This window comes from Euprymna scolopes, chromosome 11 (genome assembly GCF_053919585.1).
Source record: "Euprymna scolopes isolate OS-2025 chromosome 11, ASM5391958v1, whole genome shotgun sequence".
NCBI classification, from domain to species: Eukaryota; Metazoa; Mollusca; class Cephalopoda; order Sepiida; family Sepiolidae; genus Euprymna; species Euprymna scolopes.
This window is the reverse complement of record NC_136492.1, coordinates 144,007,336-144,030,581: the sequence shown is the minus strand read 5'-3', so window position 1 is coordinate 144,030,581 and position 23,246 is coordinate 144,007,336. Positions and strand designations below refer to the sequence as shown.

General features: G+C 33.6%; 1 protein-coding gene across 1 annotated transcript in view; it reads left to right on the top strand.

The window, feature by feature from the left end:
• Positions 1-23,246, top strand: part of LOC145288097 (tetraspanin-7-like) — a 77,431-nt gene that overhangs the window by 25,465 nt on the left and 28,720 nt on the right. The window contains exon 2 of the mRNA XM_080136153.1: positions 17,487-17,675. Coding sequence (XP_079992279.1) covers positions 17,487-17,675 — 189 coding nt within the window. The remainder of the gene's footprint in view (positions 1-17,486; positions 17,676-23,246) is intronic.

The window sequence follows — 23,246 nt, the reverse complement described above, 5'->3', positions numbered from 1 at the left end:
AAGTGATATGAATGCTAGGCTATACACAAATATAGTGATTGGTCAAGTGATATGAATGCTAGGCTGTACACAAATATAGTGATTGATCAAGTGATATGAATGCTAGACTGTACACAAATATAGTGATTGGTCAAGTGATATGAATGCTAGGCTGTACACAAATATAGTGATTGATCAAGTGATATGAATGCTAGGCTGTACACAAATATAGTGATTGATCAAGTGATATGAATGCTAGGCTGTACACAAATATAGTGATTGGTCAAGTGATATGAATGCTAGGCTGTACACAAATATAGTGATTGGTCAAGTGATATGAATGCTAGGCTGTACACAAATATAGTGATTGATCAAGTGATATGAATGCTAGGCTGTACACAAATATAGTGATTGGTCAAGTGATATGAATGCTAGGCTGTACACAAATATAGTGATTGGTCAAGTGATATGAATTTTCCCAGATTAAAACTGATTAAAGTTTTCGATATGTCTGAATACCCTATATACTAAATTTCATATCGGTATATCAAAAATTTATTGTATATAGGTTGAGAGTTGTCCTTATACACACATTCTTACTTTTCTAGATATATAAATAGATTAGCTGTATCTATCCAATGGTGCCTAAGTAAAAATACTTAATTTTTTGTTTCCTTCTTTGCCCCCCCCCCTTCCCCCAATATTTACTTTTTATGTTTTTTAAAGAATGTATTTACATTTTTAGAAAGATTATTCAATCTAGGAATGTTTGAAAAATCTGTTGCAATAAAATCTGTCAGATATCTTATAAAATGTTAAAATTTAAATTCCATAAATACTTTTGTGTTTATTGAACATTTAAATTTATAAATAATAAACTAAGAACCAGAAGGCATTTTTTTTTTATGAAATAATTATTTTTTAAATATGATTTTGAAACTTAAATATATTCATTAGCATTTTCCTTTTTTATAAACTATTTTTTAATAATTTATTTTACTTAAAAATGTATACAATTTTATTTGTACACAGAATTATTTTTGAAAATTTTATAGAAATGCCTTTTTTGTCATCTCTGGTTTAAATCCATAATCTTCTGTCAACTTTAAAATAAAAACATCTGCTGATGAAACTTGTCTAAACATTTCATCAGGTGTTACCCCTTCCCCTCTTAATCGATTTTTTTTTAAATTCATCCAGTGTATATTTAAAATGATTTCTATTGTTTTAAATTTGATTAGGAGAAATTTCTTCCAAAAGTGCATTACTCTGTTAGGAAAAATAAAATCTAATTGGGTAGTTTCTTTTAGTTTTTAAAATCTTTCTTGCTAATTGTTTCATGTTTACAAAACTGATTATATTGACGGCTCAATTAAGTCGCCCTTAATTCTTCTTTTTTAGAAAGGATTGCAATAATGATTATATTTATTTATAATTTATGGAAAAAAGTTTAGAGAAAACCTTCATCTCCGCTTAACATTTTCCTGTTTTTTTTTTGTTTTTTTTTCTTCCATTAATGTCAATGAAATGGTGAAATATTTATTTTGAATTAACTCAAATTATTTATTAATTGATTAAGAATGTGAAGCTTTCTGTTTGTGATATTCCGTTATTCAGTTTCGGTCAATGTGATCATTGTTTTAATTAATGATATCAAATGACTGATTGCTTCTTTTCACCAAATGTAACAATTCTTGTGCCTCAATGTAATATGCACGTTTATTCCATGTTGCTAGATTTATGGTGTGCATGCCAAACTATTATCAAGTCACTTTTTATTCTTTGTTGTTTAGTCTTATGGCATGTCAACCATAGCTCCTATTTATTTGGCCCTACAAGAGGGCAAAATAGACACATGGTCATCTTTTAATATAGGGAAAATCTAGCTCCCCCAAAAAGGAGGCATTCTGAATTTGAACAAAAATTAAATTGCTTCAATTTAAAAGGATTTCTGACTCTGGATAGAAAAGATGAAATGAAATATGAGAACAAATACTACACTTTGCTCCTAGCCAAAAAGGTCAAGGAAAGTTAACCCTAGTTGCATTATTTTATATTGAAGCTTAACAGGTTTTGTAGACGATTTTGTTTGTAAAATGTCACATACGTATACAAACTATTTAGCCCACAGATGCTGACAGTTACTCTCGCTCGTTCGTGTCTGGGAATAATAGCAACTAAAGCATGACTCCCCAAAGCTTCCGGGATGGTTAGGAGGAACTTAAGTAGTTGATAGAATTGAAAATGAGGTAGTCAGAAAAAAAAAAAAATAAATAAATAAAAAGATTGAGAGAGTAAGGATTTTGATTGGTTCAGTGAATTCCTTTCTTAAGTATGTTTGAAGGAATTTTAGTGATGTGTTCTGAACAAAATTTATTGAATCAATAAATGGAACCCTGTCAATTACTACCACTCCAAATCAACATGGACCTTGGAGCAATGGTAATTAAAGACTGACTCCACACTTCCTAAAACTCCTATTTCTAGGACGCCACACTGGATGCTTTTGAAGTTCATACCCAAAACCATTTTTATCGATACACCCGTATATCTAGCATTTTAGTAGTCTAAAAATAAGTTTTCAAAATTACATGAATAGTGTTGCTTGGTAACAAATTTAAAAGAAAAAATTCCCTTGAGATTTAATTGCCCTTTTTTTTTCTTTTTCTTTTTTTTTATCCACCAACAATCCTCACTAATTTGGTGAACATATCCTTTCATAATTGCTGTTCCAGTTTGATATAATGCAGTCAATTACTAACATTTTTTTCTCTTTTCTTTCTAATGTCTGGCTGTCTGGCTTATATCTTTACTGATTTGGGGGCAAGGCTATATATGATAACAAACATTTTCTGGTTCCAAAGCTTCAGTAATATTTTAACTTGCATTTATTAACTCTAAAGAACTTAAGTTTATTTATTTATTTATTTATTTATATATATATATATATATATATATATACTAGCAGGGGTTACCCGGCGTTGCCTGGGTGATCGGCCCCCTTCCCACTCCGAGGGGTAACAAAAAAAGTCACCTCTCTGGATTTACATGCTTGGTGCCGGCCTCCCCCCTTCAGGGAGAGATAATCCCCAACCCCACCTTCAGGGAGGAGGGTGCCTGGAAGCTTCTCCCCCCCCCCCCCCCCAAAGAAAAAAGTCACCTCCTCCTGGCCTCTTCGCCCCCCCCCCCTTGGGGGGGGGGACACCGGCTCCCTCCTTTGGGGGGAGAAACTGCCAAGCTCCCCCCTTTCGGGTGAGAAAATGCCAGGCTTCCCCTTTTGGTGGGGGGATGGTGGCGTGGCCTTCGTTATAAAGATGGCCGGCCAGCTGAAAAAATGACGTCATCGCCGAGGTCCCAACAAGCAAGATATGTGGAACTCTTAGACTGTCAATAATGAACAGTAATTTTTACAGACAGCGTTACAAAATTTCAAAATTGGATTGAAATAAAGAACACGATGATTTATACTGAAACTCATCTAATATTAATAATAAAAAAATAATAAAAAAAACACAAGTTGTTTGTTTAAGTATTATAAGCAATTGAATATTTCGTTGTATTATAGATTTTAAAGATTAGAATGCGTTCTTTAATTACTTATAAATTACATTTTAAAAAAGTGAAGGAACACGATTTGATTTGTAGTAAACTTGAAGTTTATTTAATATAATTAAATGAAAATTATGCATGTAAGATTATGAATATTTGAAGCAGAACACAAGCAAAACATTTGATATGAGTTAAGACAATAAACAAATATAAAAATTAAACTATATTTTTAATCAAAATGAATTTTTTTTTAAATCAAAATGAATGTTTTTAATCGAAATGAACAATATTTTTTTTAAATCAAAATTAATATTTTTTTAATCAAAATGAATATTTTTTAATCAAAATGAACCACAATATTTTTAAATACAAATGAACCACAATATTTTTTCAAAATCAAAAACAATATTTTTAATGGGTTTGTATTACTGTACACATAGATTCGAAAAAGTTGTCAAAAAACAAATATATAACAAATAAATGTTATCAAAGGCAAGATAAGTTACTTTTCTACCAAACTGGATATATTTTTCGTATTTTTATTCAATGTAACATGTTTATTCAGCTCGAAAACCATACAGTGTTTACCGATGTATTGGAAAATTCAAGATGGCGTCTGACTCCCTCTTTAACACGGTAAGTTTGGGAAAAGGTGTTATAAATAAAAAACTGGATAAAATACTGTTAAAAACTCGCTCAATATATGTTCCCGTGACATAGGTTGACATATATTCGGCGGGTTTTTAATAGTATTTTTTCTAGTTTTTTATTTATAACACCTTTTCCCAAACTTACCGTGTTAAAGAGGGAGTCAGACGCCATCTTGAATTTTCCAATACATCGGTAAACACTGTATGGTTTTCGAGCTGAATAAACATGTTACATTGAATAAAAATACGAAAAATATATCCAGTTTGGTAGAAAAGTAACTTATCTTGCCTTTGATAACATTTATTTGTTATATATTTGTTTTTTGACAACTTTTTCGAATCTATGTGTACAGTAATACAAACTCGTTTTTCGAGCTGAATAAATATGTTACATTGAATAAAAACACGAAAAATATATCCAGTTTGGTAGAAAAGTAACTTATCTTGCCTTTGATAACATTTATTTGTTATATATTTGTTTTTTGACAACTTTTTCGAATCTATGTGTACAGTAATACAAACCCGAAATGAACTATAAGACCACGAGTGAACGCATGTTTTTTTTTTTTAGTTTAGTTTCATATATATATATAACAATAAGTATTTTTCAATTTTATCTTTCTAGCTTTAAAAAAAAGTTTTAAAATTTTATCAGCCGGCATAATTTATTTTTAAATATTGAAAAATTTCAGGAAAATTAATTTTTGCTAGATTTTTAAAACATGTGTGTCAACAGCTTAAAAAAATTGTCTCTTCAAAAGAACGTGTTTTAAAGAGGACGGTCGTGAACGTGTGTGTGTGTGTGTGCGCGTGTGCTGGGTAGTAGTACTAATAGTTGTTTTCGTGTTGTGTGTACGTGTGTGTGGCTAGCACCAGAATGGCGGACGTGGTGTCGGAGGTTGGATTGTGATGGCTGGTGTAAGTTTCGTAATTTTGTAATTTGTAAATGGCAAGTTAGGAAAAAAATAGACCCTTCCAAGATGGACAATAAATCAGGGCATAATATTTTATGGTAAATTTAAGAACATAGGAACCATAGTTTTTTAGGAGATGTGATTATTGGATTAACCAATCAGAAATCGTCTGTGGCACACACATCTCTGTTTTTATAGATATATAAATATAGATATATATATATATAACAATACTATTATTGATTGGCAAGTAGTTTTCTTGAAAGATTTTGTAAAAAATTATATAGACGAACAAGATTCCTGGCTGATTTCGCATATGGTAAAAGAGATTGACACCATCTTTAGTTGCATCCTGGTAATGGAGAAGATTTATCTGTTGGTTTTTCATACGTCAGTTTAAAACGTCATTTTTCATTGTTAGATGCACAGATTGAATAGATGCATTCTTATAAGTCATTCTTATTTGAGATACGATTTTTGTCCAGATCCTCCAAATTCATATTTTGAATTCTGTAATAGCAGAAACTATTTACACACGCAGCAGTGCATCTGTTTGGCATGTCAGATATGGGAATCGAAACAAAAAGTAAAAAATTTGTTTGTAGCTGGATTCTTTTTGTGTAGCATTACTTTACATATGAGGGGAATAGTTGTTTCAAGAAGGACAAATTGGAGAGGACACAGTTGAGTGTTTGGCAACTGAAAAAACATGGAAGCTAAGATTTGTTGGTGTGAATTGCACGGAGTAACTGAAGAGGAGTTTTGTTAGTTTTCCTTTTGAGATTTACAAAATCATTTGAAGACTTTCTCATTGAATGATTTTCATTTTAATGTTTATTGAAATATTTGAAACTAATCTAAAATTCAATACATCCTCATAGCAACAAGTGGTTTAATAACTTGTGTGATAATTGTTAAATGATGCAGTCATTTTAGAACATCAAAGAAATAGTTTTGATAATTTAATGACTTGAATGTTTTATTTCTTGGATTGAACATTCATTTAAACATCTGATTTTAAATTGTTTACATAACTTTGAGAGTTGCAGGTTTGACCAACTTGAATACTAAATTTGTGATACTGTTGATTTTATAAAATTATTTTTGAATTAAAGTTTAAAATGCAAATTTTAAGTATCCTGGTTTAATTGTGCTCTAAACAGATACATTCATTTTGAACGCACCTCTGTCATATTAAAGAACCTTTTCTTTTTTTTTAACTTGAGCCACCACTTATCAAAACCATTCAAGGATAAGGGTTAATGAATTGGGTAGAATTTAATTATTTATGAGAACGGTTCAACAAGAACTTGTTTACATTGGATTTGAAGGCTACCATGTTGTATTCAACTGGGAAGCAGGCCAGCAGAACAGTATTCCACATGCGGGCAGTTCTGGGAAAGAAGCTTTGTTCATGGAATCTGCGTTTAGATTTAGGCAGAGTTGGAGAGTGATGAAAATCATATTGTGGTTTAGTTAATTTTTTTTTTTTTTTCTTTTGTGAAAGTTTGGCAAGGGGGGGAACCATAGATTGGGGTTCAGTCGAGCACTTGCCATGAAAATAATGATAGAACAGAGACAGGCTCACAACGTCTCTTCTGTGGGGAAAATAGTTGCAGGGAAGAGAAAAGGGCATTACCTACTAAGTTTTGAAGCCGGTTTTGAACTCTGTCAAGGCTGGACTGCACGTGTCGAGCAGCTCCTGGTTAGATTTTTTTTTTTTTTTCTTACACAGTGGTCACCACTTATCAAGGCCCGGAAGCCACTCAGGGATAAGGGTTATTGCAAGTACATTACGTTAGTGTGGAGATTTGATGAAGTGTTTACTTAAGGGGGCGGTTCATTAGGAAATTGTTAACGTTGGACTTGAACACATCCAAGTTGTAGTCAGGTGGGAAGCAGGCAGACGGAACAGAGTTCCACAGGCGTGCAGTTCTAAGAAAGAAGCTATGTTCATGGAATACACATTTTGATTTAGGCACAGATAAAGAGTGGGGGAAATTTTTCACAGTGGATTCGGCTAGACGGGTGTTTTTCGTGAAGGATTGGCGAGGGGGGGGGACCAGAGATTGGAGTTCAGACGAGCACCTGCTATGGAAATAACGATAAAACAAGGATAGGCTCACAACGTCTCTTCTGTGGGAGAGAGGTTGCAAGGTAGAGAAAAGGGCATCCCCCACTAAGCCACGAAGCCTATTTTGTACTCTGTCAAGGCAGGATAGGCTGTTTTTAGCAGCTCCTGCCCAGATATGGCAGCAGTATTCCATCGTTGGACGTACTTGGCTTTTATATAGATAGAGAATTGCATCAGTAGTGAGATATCTTTTGGATTGGTAGAAGGATCCCACCATCTTTCCAGCGACCTTGGCAACAGACTTGATGTACGTGTTCCATTTCAGATCAGGAGTAAAGGTCAAACCCAGAAGCTTGTCAAAACACGGGGCCTCTCCCAGACGAGAGGCATCCATCCCAATTGATGCCAGATGGGGATCAGAGCGTTGATGATGTAAGGATAGGAGTTTGGTTTTAGACGCATTAAAGGTAACCAGCCACGTCTTCCCCTACTGAACCATGCGCTCAAGATCAGAGGAGAGAGAATCAGAGAGAACTTTGTCATTTACAGCCTTTGATGTGTTGCCGTAGATGGTCGTGTCATCAGCATAGATGTCAACGAATGATTTAAGTATGTGTTTAGGGGGGTCATTGATGTAGATCAGGAAGAGAGTTGGACCCAGGATGGACCCCTGAGGGACTCCAGCATTAATAATGCAGGCCTCTGATTTTTGTCCATCAACCACTACTCTTATGAACCTATCGGAGAGAAATGATTTAATGATTGAGAAAACATTTCCAGTTATACCGTAGCTGGAAATCTTGTGAAGTAGACCCTTATGCCATATCTTGTCGAAGGCTTTTGATATGTCAAGAGCAATTGCCCTAGAAAGGAAGCCTTTGTCAAGAGATTCACTAATCCTGTGAGATATAACCGTCAGCATATCTGCGGTAGATCTTGCAGAGCGGAAATCATATTGTGTGTCACTAAGAAGGTTGTTTCTGCTGAGGTGGTTGACTATTTCTCTATTTAATATTGATTCCAGCAACTTACTCATAACACACAGGAGACTTATTGGTCTGTACTGAGAGGGAGATGACTTATCACCTGAATTCTTAAATACAGGGCAAACTGATGAGGTTTTCCAGGGAGTCGGAAAGCACTTCTCCTTAAGGCAGCGCTTAAACAGTTTCGTAAGTATGGGAGCAAGTTCTGGTTGAAGCTTTTTTAATACTATAAAAAATGTAGCAACAATACTCCATTTTAGGGGATGCCTGGTTCTTATACAGATAAATGATTGAATTGGCAGTGAGATACCTCAGCGATCTTGGCAATAGATTTAATGTATGTGTTCCATTTCAGATCAAGAGTGATGGTCAGTGGAGCTTTCCCAAGATGAGAGCTATTCATTTCAATTGGGTCATGATGGGAGGTTCAAAGTGATTATGATAAAAGGAGAGAAGCTTGGTTTTCGATGCATTTAAATTAACCAGCCACCTTTTTCCCCATTGTACCATGTTCTCAAGATCAGTAGAGAGAAATATATTGGTCATTGTTGGCCTTTGAAGTGTTGCCATAGATTGTGGTGTCATCTGCATAAATGCCAACGAATGATCTTAGGATGTGATTTGAGATTATTGATAAAGATCAGGATGGAACCTTGAGGGACACCAGCATTAATATTACATCTCTGATTTCTGCCCATCAGCGACTACTCTTATAAGCCTCTCAGAGAGAAAAGATTTAATAATTGAAAGGACATTTCCAGCTATTCTATAGCTTCACGAGGGAAGAGAGAGCGCCCCCCCTCCAAAAAAAACCCCGATAAATATGTATATATATTTATATTACACGTGGCAGCACAGTTATGAACAAGTTTGTTCATGCAATCCTGAACACTTCCGACAATTCGACACTACACGATCTGACACTGTCCTGAACAATACCGTGGAATTGACACACCATGACACTATCACGAATGCAGTAACACAAAGCAATCTTTTTTTAGCTGCCTCCAAATAACTTATCGGATTATTTTTTACAGTCGTTGGGCGAAACTCAATTGTCACTGTGGGTAGGATGGATGTAGCTCATTAGTAAACTTTGGATTTTTAATCGAAAGGTCCTGGTTCACTTTTCGCTGTAGGATGGCCCAACTCCTACATTAGCACACAGTTCTTGTGCGCTTCCATGCATGCTTGTCACACTCCTCCCTGATCTTGAGATCACACAAATAACAATGTTGGGCATGCTGTTTTCTTCTGGTACTTTGCCTTAATGATACAGGCTCAAGAACTTCCTCAGTAATGCCTTCGTTTATCGCATCATAAAACTCTTTCTGCTCTGGATCCTTGGGTGCATCATCTTCTGAAGAGCTTTCTTCATCTGGTTGTTCATACAACAATGGGGCTTCGTCACTGATTATGCAATTATGTCAGCACGCTAGGTCCATATCCTTTATGTGGTGTCATGTTCCATAAACTGAGACCGAGTGTTGGCTATCGATTTTTGTCACCATTCCTGTGCCGAACTGCGACGTACATCTTCCCTGCAGATTCTTCACCCAAACAGCATCTCTCTAGTTGTAAAGATTAGCAATTGTAGTGTTGGGCACCATCACTTCGATACCCTATTGATTCTATCATGTATAGCACATTCGCAGGTGACGTCATTGCAATCTTGTTGTCTTTAGGCGTGACATTGTGTCAGTACATTGCCTCTAAGATCATGCATCTTGTTTTTGCCATAATGCGCTTCATTGTGGAACCTCTTGATTATTTTGTTTCCAGAGGGTACTTGGGCTCACCGAAATCAAATATTCATGCCCCACATCTGTGTAAAGTCATCAAATGTCTTTCTGCAAAACACCGCACTATTATCTGCAAGCAATTCAATCAGCGACCCCCCTTTCACAGAACATACTCTCCAACTGCTTAATGTCGCTAGCAAAATCCTGTCAGTGCAACTGCCTCCCAAAACGGCTAGAGCCACAGTCTATCAATGTCAAGTAAAACTGTGTGCCGAAATCGATTATATCCATAGGAGCCCTGCTCCAGGTTTCTGGGACGTGAAGCTTACCTGGTTTTCAATACACTGGGGCTGGATCTATAGACTGGTATTCTTTGCAATCCCCAACCACCGCCTGCACTTCAGTTTCAGTTATAAACTAGCAGGGCTACCCAACGTTACCTGGGTATTGGGCATTATTTACTGAGTAATGTATACCACAACACAATAACAAGAGACAAATTATTTCTTCTAGGATACGCTGTGCTTAAACACATCTGCTATATATTATAACCCTATGTCCTCTGGGCTGCATTTGTCGCAATCCTGGTTCACAGACCATATTTTTGTTTGTCGATCCCAGCTCATAGGATCATAGATGCAACCCAGCAGTGCTACACTCTTAACCGTCTAGTGCTGAACCCTTCAAGGGTGACCAGACTCTCACTGGTCACTAGAAAATACTGATCTGATACTCTGGGCATGCAAAACGTGCACGACACTAAGTCCATGTGGCAACTCTTATCTTCGACTGGTCATTCATCGTCAGATGCTGCAGTTGGGTTTATCTTTCATAGATGCTCTGATGAATGGCTTGTATGTTGCTCTTCTCAGTGGCAATTTGGCATCATTTACACCAGTTTGGGGAATGAGATTGGTGCTGAATTCTCGCCCCCTTGCTCGTTTCCCGGACAAAATCGAACATTGTGCCTACACCATTGACATCGATAGCATATGATATTTTTCCGAGGCTTGACACTTACGTCTCTGCTTATCACACTATCAAGTAGACAATTGCTTGACGTATGATTGAGTACATTACAATTATAACACTGCTGTGAAGTATCCATCTCCATAGGTGTGATTTGTGTCGACCGTGCAGCTAATGCAGCTTGCTCTAGAACTCCTGTGCAGTTCTTTAAAATGGCATGAGTGCATGTCAGCACGTGTAACAAGTCTAGGTTATCCATCTGGGAGGATGCTTGTAACAAATCTGCCGCTTGTTCAGGCTATCCAGCCATGAATGCACATTGCAAGTATTAATCTGATATGCTGCCAAACAGAACCACAAGGCTACGTAGTTATACCAAAAATACATTGATCGTTTCACCTTTTCTAATACAAAAATCTATCTAATATCACTGCCAGATACGTAAAGTACATTTGTGTGAAATTTCATAAAAATCAGCCCATCTGTTTTGGAGTCCATAGGGAACAAACTCTCACACACAAAGTTCCTTTTATATAACAGTAGATAGAAAATAAACAATTTTATATTACAATTAGTGATTTCTACTTAGAAAAGCAGTGTTCTGTATATTAGTTGTGTATGGAAAGCCAAGTATATCTATTTTTCTTTTACTTTAAAAAAAAAAAAAAAGAAACCTTTGCATTCTTTTTTATTTTCTATACCCCCCCCCCCAAATGCACATGAGAACTCTATATCTTTAAGCTCATCATTAATTATTCAGCTCATAAGTTCCTTCCATTTTGCTGGCGACATTTCTGTGCCACTGCTATTTCAGCTTATCAAACGAACATCGACTGTTGATTCTATTTTAATTACTGTTTTTTTTTTTTTATCTGTTTCAAAAACTAAATCAAAAAATGTGAAACCAAGGTGGATGACTAATTTTCTCAATATTTCAATGAAACAAAATATAATCCTCTCACACGTGCTGTTCCACTTCTTTGTCTCTTTCGCTCGTTAAATGGCCATTATGGATTTTTTTTTCTCTTCTACTTAACACTTAGCTGCCATATGTTTGCCATTTTGTAAAAGGCTGATTTACACTTGAAGAGGAAATAATTAAGAATTAAAAAAAAAAAGATTTTAGGAGTACCCAACAGCTGTTTGTGCCATATCTGTCATGGGAGTATTTAATGCAAGTCTCTCACACATTATTTTTATTTTTTTTTTATAAAAAATCGTAGCAGAGAGGAGCACAAATTCTCCAACTACATGCAAAAAGTTAACTGCCTCCCCTCCATTCTGAAAATGAGACTTCCTGTAGGCAATGGGTGGCAACCAGTGATCCTGGTGACTAAATAAACCATTCTTCTATATTGGCCCATTCTGATCAATCATCTGATCACGTCATGGCCAAGTGTGTATAAGTTTATTTCCCACCATATTATTCTATTCAATTTGGTTCAGAAAATAAAAATTATACTTTTCTTTTGATTTTTTTTTTTTTCTGTTCAAATAAATACTAGAAAAATGATGGTTGACAGCAAAAATTACCAATGTTAAAGAGTAATTTTTTTTTTTTTTTTTATGAGTAGTGTTTTCTGAGAGTAATGCCCCTCCCCCTTTTCTTTGTAAAATTCTTCCCTACGAGCATTGTATTCTGGGGATAGTGTTTTTATTCTTTTAAAATGCTAATGAAGGTCCCCTTTGTAATATATCCTAATTATTGTATTTAATAGAATTTGACAACTTTATTTGACATAAAATAATCCATAGATGATTGATATGCTGTAAAGCAAACGTAATAAAAATTGATTAGATATCTCAATTATTAAGACCAGAGTGCAATCTATTGAATTTTGCTGCAACAAGAAAAAAAAAACTAGTAATGTATCCTGGTTTTTATGGTTTTAAATGGGTTTTGTTAACTTGGATTTATCATAACTAAACCATGGGTTGCCGTGAAACTCTAAACATAACTATTTTTTATTTTTATTTTTTAAAATTTTTTTTAGTTGTATCAAAATTATATGCATACAAGCAAAACATGCGCCCAGGGGTAGCATAGTTTTGCTTGTATGCATATAATGAACCTTTACTACACTCCTCCTAAGGAGGAGGTAAAGCCTAGAATCATCATCTCATGATAACTGAACACTATCCCTCTCCCACTTAAAAAAACACTAAATTTGTCGACATTTAGTCAGATTCCTTTCTTTACAATCCAAAATGCACACCTCCAATTATACATCTTGTTATAATCGTGATGTTAAATATGTTTTATTTTTGCACAGTCAAAATAGTGGATACATGGGCAAAATTAACTTTTATTTAGATTTAATAAACTTAACATTTCAATTAAAACACATACTCTCAATAAGTCAAGCATTTCGACTAAACAGACCACACACTCCATAACATTGAATGTATTTTAATAAACGCCAAATTCTTGACTACATATGCATGCAAACAAAAAGAAATCAGATTACTTTTAAGAGTAAACATAAAATATGATTAAACTTCCCCTGTGTGTTCTAAATGTTTAGTTCTTTATAGACAGAAGCGTTTGGTTTTGGATTGAAATTTTATTAAAGGAATTATCTGTCTATAAATAATCGTTCATGGTAAGATGAACATGTATATGTTCACTTTAAAAATGTCAACCATTTTTTTTTTTTTTTTGTCATTTGATTAAAAGATTTTGTGTAAACAGATTTGTATGTTGAATGTTCATTTTTTTTTTTTTTTTAATCATGTTTCTCCCTCATGATCATAAAACCACTAGCAATAGACAGAGGTTACTAAGCTAATTAGGGAATGCATAACACTTAGGAACATTCATAATAGCCAATACAGAACTTAGGAAAATGTGACAGTGAAACATGTTCATTCACACAATTCTGAGGCAGCATATTTAGGACTGCAGAAAGCAATGTGATTATGCAGAGGGTCTAATGTGAATGTATATCGTCGCAGGTTTAATCTGTTCAGCCATAGCACAGGGCGGTATTTAAGCATTGCGGTGGGGCAAACACCCTTAAAACATAATCTGTAGGCAACGGAAGCAACTGTTGCAATCTGGCGAGTAGACAGCCGATTTAATCCAGAGGGAACAACATGGAATATGTCGTATATATCTGATGGTATGATGTTGTAGACACTCCAGAGAATCGGAACATGTTGCCAACCCTGGCAAACACTAGGGACCTATATTCCAAGTGGAGACAAATCATTGCCTTGGGAAGCCTCGTCAACAAATGCCATTCATTTTCCTTATTTTAATCACGCAAAATACTTGTTAAAATATTCCTTGCTTTAGGGATTAAATTATTTTTGTTAAATCCATTTTAACTGCTTTAATTCCCTGTAATTTTTAATGAACCAACTCACCTGTCTTTTATAGTCTATTTCTCTTACCCTCTCAGTTGGAGTTGGACATTGTTATTTTATGCAGCAGTTTTATGTATTCACTCAAGTTTCTGTCATTCTTTCTCTTTTTAGTCATAGTCAAAAATAAAGAAATGAAAGAATAAAAAGATTGCAAGTTCTATTATAAACAAGTGTTATATACCTACAAGCAGTAATACTATTTAACCTATAGTTAGAGAAAGGGAGGGGAAGATACATATAGCAAACAAAGAAGCTAATTTTTGATTTTGTCATATTTAATTATTGGCTTTGCAAATTCACTTTTTTTTTTTTTGTATTAGCAAGAAGAATTGGTATTGTAGTTTTTGTCATTCACAAACTCCTAATGAGTTAGAACCCCATAATTGGGCTTTGTCCGGTCGTAAAATACGCTTAAATATGATATTTTAATTTGTCCAGATTTCATATATATTATTATAGTCGTGATTTTAAAAGTAAAACAAAAAGTATTTTGGTGCCATCAGCTAGAATCAAAACCAAAAGCAAAACTGTAGCATTACCAACGTGACACGTCTATGAATTGATTAAAAATAAGCTATGTACAAAATGTATAACGTTTTTTTTTTTTTCAATTTTGACCCTTTTTTGACCCCTTAAAAACTATTTTAATCGGCTAACGACCCATAAAATAATGGTCTATAAAAAAATCCAATCATTTGAGGCCCATAGTACCACTCTGTGACTTTTAGTTTCCAAAGAGATAGTTCGAAAATTTGGGGAGACAGACAAACAGTGAGTTTTGTAAATTAGAAAATTAAATTGCCCAGACTATTTGGATAAGTATCTTTCATCTTGATTCAGGGGAAACATGTAAAAAAAAAAAAATAATTGTGAGGTTTTTATTTTTTATTTTTATTTTGTAGCTTAAAAATCCTGTTAATAAGCATGTGTAATGTTTTCATTGATGAGCGATAAACCAAATGAAATAAGTTCTTTATACGCACATGTGCATGCGTGTAAATATGGGGTCTCTTTTTTGTTTGCTTCTTGTTGCCATTTTGTTGAATGCCCACCAATCGTCTTGTCTTAACGAAAACAACTTTATCTGTGTGAAAGACAAGACCTACAACTGAATTTTTTTATTGAGGAAGACTGATCTTAAAAGCTTCGTTTTCTCTCACTCCAAAACGTGACGTCATTCATTCTATTCTCGTATCGTTTGACTCCTATATTGTCTTGTCACTCATCTCTCATTCATCAAACCTAAAAATGATTGTTTTACAGATCTAGGTTATCATGCACTGAATGTGACCCTAGTCAAAATTCACACTAGTATACTTAATCGCTACTGATATAGGGTCTTGAATATGTAATACATGGAGCAAAAGTATACAGAATGATTGTTGGGTCTGCCCAAAAGAGGTGAAAGGTTAGACAATAAATTTTCTGAAATTTATTTCGGCTAATATAACTTGACTAACACAACCATTCAATGTTGTGTACATCGCTGGGTCCCACTCCCAAAAGTAAATTAAATCATATGAAGTCGTAAAATTAGGTGTTTATGGGCTGGCCATAAAAAGATACAATTCTTGGAACATACTCATATTGCGAAAGCTGCACTTTGGTGCACCATCTGCAATTTGAAAATTGATACTCCCACCCCATCACTTTTTTGATTGTCAAGTGCAAAATACAGCCAGTAAAGAATTTAATTTTTTTTTCTACAAATAAAAAAAAAATGGAACAAAGATTACAAATGTTAAGGTCTCTTTTTGTTTAGATGAACGCGCCATTTGCAATTAAACAGAAACAATGATGTTAACTAATTTCTTATCACTTAGGAAATAAATTCTGGATTTTTTTGATTTTAAAAAGAAAAAAAAAATTTTTTTTGTATGTATCCTTTAAATAATTTCTGGCTTGTTTGTTATCCTATTTTATTGATGTCTTCTATTGAAAGCAGATAAAAAAAAATTATTACAAGAAATAATTTCTAAAAAGCAAAAAATGTGCTAAATATAATCCTTTATTCATTATAGAAAAAGTCATTTCGAACACATGTACATAGAAATAGGTGTTTGTATGCATTGATGTTTTCAAAGATGATTTTATAAGAATTTGTTTATTTGGTTCCAGGTACATAAATGGTCCAAAGTAGCTTCAGAATTTACTTCTACGATTTTGCTTTCTTCATACTTTAAGAATGTCAAGCTGCAAAAACTTGTACGATTTTGTGTCATTGTTAAAACTTAAGAAGCTGATCCGAATTGGCCTATTTCAAACAGTTTGTTGCTGTGCAAACAGATTTGCTGTTCATTTCAAATGTTTAAACATTTGAAATGATTCTTGATCCATTTTTAATAAACTCAAAGTTTTCAATTATGGTAATTTCTGGCTGTACTAACAAAAAATCTGACTTTTTAAGCAAATTAATTTGATTTTGTTCTATCATGAATTTGTTTGTCTTTAGCTTTTGAATAAAATTTTGATGTATTTTTTTTTTTCAATTAAAAAGCAAAAAAAAAAATTGCTTTTTTAAAATAATTTGATTCACAAACACTTTTTGTTAACCAGATCGTAATTTGTGTAAATTCTAACAAAACTGAGTTTCTGTAAATCTCGTTTCAAAACGGTTATTTATATCTAATTGTACTTATAAAGGCTATCACTGATAGAGTTGAGCTAACTTTTTCCTGGGTAAGTATAAATATCTCTGACCATCACATCCCACTTTCACCAATCCTGAACTAGGCCGATATGGCTGGCTAATCCCAATTTCATAATTAAAGATCAACAATGTGTTGGCTAGGTCGCCTCTGATTGTCCCTACCCAGGTTTTCAACTGTCCATCAGTACACTTGTGCCAACCAGATTAACAAGTTAAATTCGTGAGGTCGAAATTTATTAATTGCAACTTTACATAAAACCATTATTTTGATTTGCAATAAATATGGATAAAAAGAAAAAAGTCTCTTCATTGGGAGCAAGACTTGATTTTATTTTTATTAAAATCTGCCAAACATATTCAATGTAAAAGAAGCAGTTATTTTGATTTTCTTTCACGTCTTATTCATGCATTACTGTTCAATGTTTGAATGTTTCTTCATTTGTGCCAACGTTTTACTAATTCCTGTCGATTGTGAAATATTTAATTTCATGAACTAAATTACTCCTAGCAGCTTAAATGGTTGTAAATCTTATTTTCTGAATTTCTCCTATGATTTGTTTTTGATGGAATGAATATTTAAGGATTTTTTTTTTTTTTTTTCCAGATTACTGGCATCACGATTCTTGCTATTGGAATATGGACGAAGGTTCAATTATACATCTACCTGGAACTGTCCAGTCTTTATTATAAGGAGGTCCCTTATGTGTTGATTGGAGTTGGTGCTGTTATTGTCCTTGTTGGCTCCCTCGGTTGTTGCTGTACCGTCAAGGGCAACTCCTTTTTGCTTTATGTGGTATTTCTCACTTTTATTCTCTTTCATCTTTAACAACATTGTATGAATACTTTTTGTGAGTGTGTGTGATTTTATTGTCACTATGTGACTTATACATTGAATAGTTTTGCGTGTTTCCGCATTATAATTAGGTAACAAAACATGCATTTTAAGTAAAAACACTATTACGAACAAGAAATAATAAAATTTACTGATTAATGAAGCTTTGTTTCTTTTATTGCAGTCAATTTCATATAACAAACTGACTTCCTTTTTATTTTCGCTATTTCAAATTAGAAAATGGTGGATGGATAATGTTTTTTTGAAAAAAAAAAAAATAGTACTCTATCATTTTTTTGTAAATTTTAGAATTTTTTACTAATTTCAACTTGTAAATAGTGAAACACTTGATAATAAATTAAGATTTAACGGTTAGAAAGACCAGACGAGTGTGAAATTGTTTTTAATAAATATTGCTATTTATTAAAAATAAAATTTTAAATTATTTTTTGCAAATTTTCGAATAATGTTTTCAAAAAATTAGACATTTTTTGTTTTTTTCTTTCTTTTTCTTATATGCTATAGTGGTGGTAAGTCCTGGCATGACTTGAGATGTTTGGAGTCAAGTCAAAATGATGTTTATATATTTGATAAGTTTTTGCCGCCTGTTGAACATCTGTGTCATGAAAAAGAAGGAACAGTGGATTACTTTTTATTACATACAGGTTCAACAGGCACCAAAAACTGTAATCAAATATATGAACATCATTTTGAGTTTTCTCAAGTCATACCAGGACTTACCACCACTATGGCATACAGCAAAAAGAAAAAGAGGAAAAAAAAAAACAAAAGAACTGTCCAATTTCCTGAAGATGAATATTTTATTCGAAAATTTGAAAAAAAAAAAAAAAAAATAATTTCAATTTTATTTCTAATAAATAGCAATATTTATTAAAAACAATTTCACACTCGTCAGGTCTTTCTAACCGTTAAATCTTAATTTATTATCAAGTGTTTTACTTAAAATGGCTTTTTTTAGATATCTAATTATAATGCACAAGCACCTATTGTTTTATTTATTTACTATTAATAATTTATTAAAATAAAAATTGCATGAATAAAACAAACTTTAAGTATTATTAGCTTCCCAGAAAATTCCGGCTTGTCTTGCTGATAGTTAATTATGATGATTATTGTTGTTTAGATAGAACAATGTTAGCAATACATAAAGTTATGTTTTAGAAGAATAAAAATATTTACATTAAATAGTTCCCAGGAATGTTAACACATGAACAAAATACGTGACAAAGGTAGATCATTGTCACGGGAAGTTGATAACGTAATGAATTTTAAATTAATATGTAGCAAGTTAGTTGAGTCGGTCTGTAACGTGAGTTGGCAGTCAAAGGTTGAAAGAGACTGTTAACAAGTTTCAAAGGAAACATGAGTTGGAAAAATTACATTGAGTGCATTTGTCAGAAATGCTGCGAAAAAGGTAGGTTTTCTCTACCGTACTAGAAAGCTACTAACGCCTGAAAGTATCCTGTGCCTCTATAAGGCCACCATTCGCCTATGTATGGAGTATTGTTGTCATATTTGGGCTGGTGCATCTGCTACTAGTCTCTCACTCCTAGACAGGGTTCAAAAGAGAGTCGCCAACCTAATAGGTCCTGAACTGTCATCTAAGCTTCAGCCTCTGTCCCATCGACGAAATATAGCATCCCTCTTCCTGTTCTACAAGTATTTCAGTGGTGAATGCTCTGACGAACTGCAAGCACTTGTGCCCCCTCGACGCAAGTACCCCCGACAAACCCGACAAGCAGCAAAATCCCACCCCTTCACAGTAGAGATCCCTAGATGTAAGAGAGCCTTTTACTCCAGTAGTTTCTTCCCCAGAACCGCTAGCCTTTGGAATTCCCTTCCGAGTTCCTGCTTCCCCAACTGTACTGACATGCAGAAGTTCAAGTGTAATGTGAACTGACATCTTGCAGCCCAACTCCCCACATAGTACCCCTGTAGCTTATGTCCCTGATAGTAGCCCCCTACAGCAAAGTGGCAATGTGCTTTGTTTGGAGTGAAATTGCAATAAAAAAAAAAAATTCTTTTATACCCAAGTTATATATACATCATATATACATACAGTACATATACACACCGACCAGCTATCCAATATTTTAATAGTTGAAAATAAAATGAATTATTTATTGACTGTTTGAAATGAATTTTGAAGCATTTAAATGGCATAATAGAAGATGATTTTTGTTTTTAAATTGCTTAGCGACTACTCGTGTGCTAATTGGAAGTTTTGGAAGCTGCTTACATGCAATCATTTTATACATTTAAGTATTAACAAAATTATAGTTTTTATGTAATTTGGTTCAATCATTAATTTAATGACCGTGCAAGATAATGTAATTTAACTATTAAAATAAATAATTTGTATATAAATAAACAAAAACAAAGGTAATAAATCTCCAATCTAATTAATATTTTAGCCTAGAATATTTTCAAATGAGAGCAAAAAGTATGAGGTAGCATGCTGATTGGTTCATTCATCTGTTTAGCTTATATTTCAAAGAAAAGATATGAAAGGAGTTTCAAGAAATGGTTATTGTAACGTTTGTATCTATTAGAAATAAGATAATCACATGTAATACACACACATTACAGCCATTTCATTTTTGAAACAAATACACTACCTCTTATTGGTTTATTGTGTATCGACTGATGCTGATTAGTCACAACAAATATTGCACACAACCAATGCTACCTTTTTGGGGGTAGTTGGATTACTTGCTATTAACTAACCTGCAGGAAAGAAAACATACTTTGAATCGGTTTACTCAAAAAGTCAAGGATCAGTTCAATGTATTTAGATTGGAAGTGAGGTTTTCCATCCAAATTAATAAAAACTAAAAGAAAACAACAAAAAAGAAATTGCAAGAATTGGGATTCTTTTTATTTTAAGCATGAAAAGTGGTTTCAGTTTTTAAGGCAGCCTTCATAATCATAAAGTAATTGAGTTGTTTGAGAATATTTGTCCACAAGTATTATATCCAGATTTTATTAACATTTAGGAAAAATCATTGTTGCACATATTTATTACTATGGTGTTGCATCTTAAAAAATCACTTTTTTTTTTTTTTTAAATTTACCGCCTTTTTGTTTAACAAAACTGAAATGAGAATGGTGATTTCAATAAAATAATGCAAATATTGCACATACAATATTGGTTAATTTTATTAATTTTTAATATTTAAATCCTGGTTTTTATTTAGTTAATGCCCAACATCAATAACATATGCGGACACCTTAACTAGCAAATTATCCATTGTTTTCTCTATTAAATGTTTTATTAGAAGACGCAGTTTGTTTTTATAATCTTCGTGCTTGGATCAAAGTGTGTTCCATAGTTGAGAGCTGTCGTAGACTAATAGGTAAATCACTCCCAAACTCTGCCCAAATTTCTATATTGAAATAATGGCAGAATTCAATGAGACGTTTAATAACTAATTATGATTCGATTCCTGTTTCCATTATTCATTTCATATTTCCCTCTACCAAATTTTATCCTTTACTGTATATCCAGTTTAAATAAGGTGCAGTGGGGAGGAGGTGGTTGGTTACTTTTAATGCATATAAAACCAAGCTCCTATCTTTACATCAAGCTCTGATCCACATCTGGCATCAATTGAAATGGATGGCTCTCGTATAGGGGAGGCTCCATGTTCCTTTACTGTATATCCAGTTTGAATAAGGTTCAAATTCATTTTTAGTTCTTAGATATTTTAATAGGTATACCAGACTGGTCTTGTCTTTAAGAAAAAAAAAAAAAAAAATACTGAAACTTAATTTTGATTTCAACTTGCGATAGCTTTATTTTTTGGTAAAATTTAAATGTAAACAAAATTTGATCTTTTTTCTTTATAAGTATTTCTTTCTCTTGTGTCATTAATAATAGCAACACCAGATCATTTTTTTTTCCAAGAAACTCAAATCAAGCATTATGTAAAAGAGCATAAAAACAAACATTATCTTTAGTTTTTTTAAATCGGCCCATGAGAACTGGAGTTATGAGCATTCAAAGTATCAAAAAATGCCTGGTTCACTGGATATTTTTGTCTTAAGTCAGTTTTATTCAAATGCGTATAAGTTTGTGACTGAAAATGGTAGGAAATTTGCACAATTTACAAACAAACTCATCTTTAAAAAGCTGTAAATTCAGATCTTTTTAAAGATATTTTATTAAAGGTTCAGATGGCTGTATTTACGACCATCTTACATGCTAATTAGTATTCTACTTAGCATACTAATTAGCATATTCAAGTTTCATTTTCAGAACTTTCAGTAGAAACATCATAAAAACAGCTAAAAAAATGGTAGGTGAGATTTTATCATCAGGTAAAATATTATTTTGATCAACATTACACTGTGAAAAATCCAAGATGGCCACCACAACATTATTTATAGAAAGTATTAACAAAAACTCTGTTCCGTCTGCCTGCTTCCCACCGGACTACAACTTGGATGTCTTCAAGTCCAATGTTAACAAATTCCTAATGAACCGCCCCCTTAAGTAAACACTTCATCAAATCTCCACACTAACGTAATGTACTTGCAATAACCCTTATCCCTGAGTGGCTTCCGGGCCTTGATAAGTGGTGATCACTGTGTAAAAAAAAAAAAAAAAAAAAAAAAAAATGACGTGTAGCATATCAAATTAAAGGAAATTTCTAAACACATTAAACTATGTCAAATCATTAAAAATGGCAGTATTGTAAGTATTTTTACTTTTCTATATGACTTTGAAGGGAACATAATCATGACTGAAAAATATAAGTTATGAACCATTATTAACCAACTTGGGGGTTTATAGCAAGCATAATAAGTACTGGGATTTGTAGGAATCATAGGTTTTGTGCTGATTGTACAATTTTTTTTTTTTTTTTTTTAACATCAGACCAAACACGAGTGTAATTATGCAGAGGATCTAAAGTACGTATATTTTCGCAAGTTTGGTCTATTCAGCCACAGCACAGGACAATATTTAAGCATTAAGGTGGGGCAAGAACCATGAAATAATCTGTACACAACAGAAGTAACTGTTACATTCCGACGAGTAGTCAACAGATCTAATCCAAGCAGATCATATATTCCAGAGGGAACAGGGTTGCGGCATGGAATATGTCGTATATATCTGATGGTATGATGCTGTAGACACTCAAGAGAATCGGAACATGTTGCCAACCCTGGTGAACACTAGGAACCTATATTCCAAGTGGAGACAAATCATTGCCTTGGGAAGCCTCGTCAACAAATGCCATTCATGATGAATTTGGTAGCTTGGGATATGCATCCCTTGAAGTTCCCTATTAACCCTGTTGGATACATAAGGCAAGTGGTTATCAAACTTGAGATTGCTAGATATTATTACTCCCAAATAATTATGACATTTTGAGAATGGCATAAATGTGTCTTGAAACCAAATCCCATGGACGGCAGGAGAGAAATATCTAGAAGACAATAGCACAATTGTTTTTGCTGGGTTGAACACCATGCCCCAGTCCTCTGCCCATTCAGATGCAAACTTAG